At 33.6% G+C, this 2,714-nt stretch overlaps 1 protein-coding gene across 1 annotated transcript; it reads left to right on the top strand.

Moving 5' to 3' along the window:
• The first annotated feature begins 267 nt into the window (after positions 1-267).
• Positions 268-2,375, top strand: LOC114164646 (dnaJ homolog subfamily B member 4). Its single transcript, XM_028049384.1, has 3 exons — positions 268-421; positions 660-1,114; positions 1,650-2,375. The coding sequence occupies exons 1-3, from the start codon at positions 305-307 to the stop codon at positions 2,089-2,091; spliced, it is 1,014 nt and encodes a 337-aa protein (XP_027905185.1). The 5' UTR covers positions 268-304; the 3' UTR covers positions 2,092-2,375.
• Positions 2,376-2,714: the final 339 nt, after the last annotated feature.

The following is a 2,714-nucleotide window of genomic DNA, read 5'->3' as shown; positions in this document are numbered from 1 at the left end:
TTAAGATTCAATAATTTTGGAAATACCAAGTCAAAGTGCACTTAAATAAAGAAGTTCAAAATAGCTATATAAAAACAAAAATAAAATTTTGAAACTCCAGAAAAAAACCCATTCTATAATTTATTTTAATACATCACATCAAAATAAAGAAAAATGTAATTAAAATATAAATATATTATTTTAAAAAATGAGTGGGTTTCCTTTGAAGAGATGGTGCTAATAAAAAGCGTTGGAAGACAAAATTTCCTCTGTGAGATTGTGACTGTTTGTTGCATCTCATCTTTGGTAATCTGTTTTTTCTCTAATGGGTACCTGGGTGATTGGCACAACCACTATTCGTGTCCTTTGCAAATCATACAGATCAATCTTCAAAAGATGGTTTCATAAGAAGAAACCACGACGCCACACCCGAACAAAACAGGTATCCTTTTCTTCATTCAAAACATTCTAATTCTGATCGTCGAAATCTTAAAAGTCAAAACATGTATGTTAATGATTATCTGGCACGGTTAATCGGTTAACAAAAACGTGGTCACAATAATTTTTGAACGCATGGATTTTTCCATATATAGGAATTCTTTGAATTGAATGCATATGCTTGCATGCACGAACACGTAAAGAGAATCTAATAATTAATAAAGTTTTCGCTCTTTCACCAGAAAACTGTTGATGATGGCAAAGTCACGAATGGAATTGGGAGCTTCAGATTGAAATTGAGGAGGAGCATCAGTGATATTGCAATGAGTAGTCCAAGAGGATGTTGTTTGTATAGACATAGAAGTCCAGATAATTCGTGCTTTCCGTGCAGAAAGTCTGCGTCTCGAAATGCAAGCAGAAAATCGAACCAGACATCGAGCAAGAACTATGATTTTATGTCTGCAGCTTCTCCTTTTCCTTCTTCATTGAACAAAAGCGGGTGTTTAAGATCGATGCCTCCTCATCTGAACTCAATGAATGCCAGCAGCAGGAGCAGCAACCCAATCATGTATTCCAATTCAACTGGGATGCTGAAACCCCCGCCAATAGAGAATAAACTTGAATGTACTTTGGAAGAGTTGTGCTTCGGATGCAAGAAAAAGATCAAAATCACAAGGGATGTTCTCACAGATACAGGGTTAGTCTATCCATCTCTATCATTGACGAAAAATTAAAAATTGTTGGGGGTGTGTGAAATTTTGATATAGTTCTAAACTTTAAAAATGAATGAAAATAATTCTTTTAAACTCGTTAGGAAACACATTTAATAGATAATTAGATTAAAATTACTATATTCATTTATTTTTAAGGTTTGAAAACTAAAATATATTAAATTTTTAGACATGGACGAATTCTAATCTTGCGATTAAATTTTATATACTAAAATATATTTGAAAAATTATATTTTGTCTCTCATCCTTTATTTAGTATAAGTCATTGATTCTTTCAAAGAAGTGCATTAATCAATTATTCACAGGTAGGTTAAGAATAAAGGATGAGAGTAAAAGAAATGGAATCATAGATCATTGTTCAATATATTTAACCCTGATATAAGAGTTTTCTTTTTTGTCTGAGTGTGCATGCACGTAATAATCAACTTTGCAAGTTGAGGATTTGATGGATTTGGCAAAAGAAAAGGTTATGAATATGATTGGTATATATGTTGTGTACAGGGGCATAGTTGAAGAGGAAGAATTGGTAACGATAAATGTGGAACCTGGATGGAGGAAAGGAACAGAGATTAAATTTGAAGGAAAAGGGAATGAGAGACCAGGAGCATTGAAAGAAGATATAATATTTATCATCTCCGAGAAAAGTCACAAGTTATTCAGAAGAGACGGGGATGATTTGGAATTGAGCGTGGAAATTCCCTTAGAAAACGCACTTTCTGGGTGTACATTATCGATTCCACTGTTGGGTGGAGACCACATGGATCTTAAACTTGACGACATCGTACACCCTGGCTATCAGAAGATCGTCCCTGATCAAGGCATGCCAATCTCCAAAGAACCAGGAAACAGAGGAAACTTGAATGTTACGTTTCGCGTTGTGTTTCCGACACATCTCACAAGTAATATAAGATCAGAGGTTGTTCGTATTTTACAGGATTCTTGATCGTCGTAGCATTTTTAGTTTTTAGATATGCTCCAGAGTGTTCTTCGATGACTTTTTTTCTTTCATTATTCAGTCCTTTTTTTTTTCTCATTTAATGGGCGGGTTAAGTTTGTGTAAGCCTTTTGGGGCACTATTATAAGTCCCAAAAGGCAAAACAAGGCTTTATAGTTTGTGGAGGTCAAAAACTTAGGATTGAATATTCAGTACTTATCTGCCATGTAACATGGTGTTAAAGAAATCTATAAGAGTACTCTAAGAGCTAGAAATATAAATACTTCTATGAATATCACTAAATATTACTTTTTTTTTACTTGATATACTTGGAAGTAATTCCTCATTTTCACATTGATCATTCTCGTTGAACTTGTTGAACTTGTTGAAATTGTTTTATGCTTTGTCTATTCTTTATCTCCGATCATCTGCAACCGTTGCTTAAATGCCACACAATTTTATGATCTTTAGTTGTCTTTTTGATAATGAAAGAATAAATTGTCTTCACCGTGTTTTACATTCACTGTGTTCTGTGTCTTTGAATCTATTTCAAACTCTTACTGAACAATATCGCATGCTTCCTTGTTTGTTTATGCTCTCACGATCTTTGAAAATTTGACTTGTGAGAATTT

Source organism: Vigna unguiculata, chromosome 9, assembly GCF_004118075.2.
Source record: "Vigna unguiculata cultivar IT97K-499-35 chromosome 9, ASM411807v1, whole genome shotgun sequence".
Lineage (NCBI taxonomy): Eukaryota > Viridiplantae > Streptophyta > Magnoliopsida > Fabales > Fabaceae > Vigna > Vigna unguiculata.
This window is presented reverse-complemented; position numbering and strand designations above follow the sequence as displayed.

Excerpts from the sequence above, each read along its gene's own strand:
- LOC114164646 (XM_028049384.1), top strand. The coding sequence starts at position 305 with ATGGGTACCTGGGTGATTGGCACAACCACTATTCGTGTCCTTTGCAAA. Across the intron at positions 422-659 it reads GCCACACCCGAACAAAACAG|AAAACTGTTGATGATGGCAA; the intron begins GTATCCTTTTCT and ends CTCTTTCACCAG. Across the intron at positions 1,115-1,649 it reads GATGTTCTCACAGATACAGG|GGGCATAGTTGAAGAGGAAG; the intron begins GTTAGTCTATCC and ends TGTTGTGTACAG.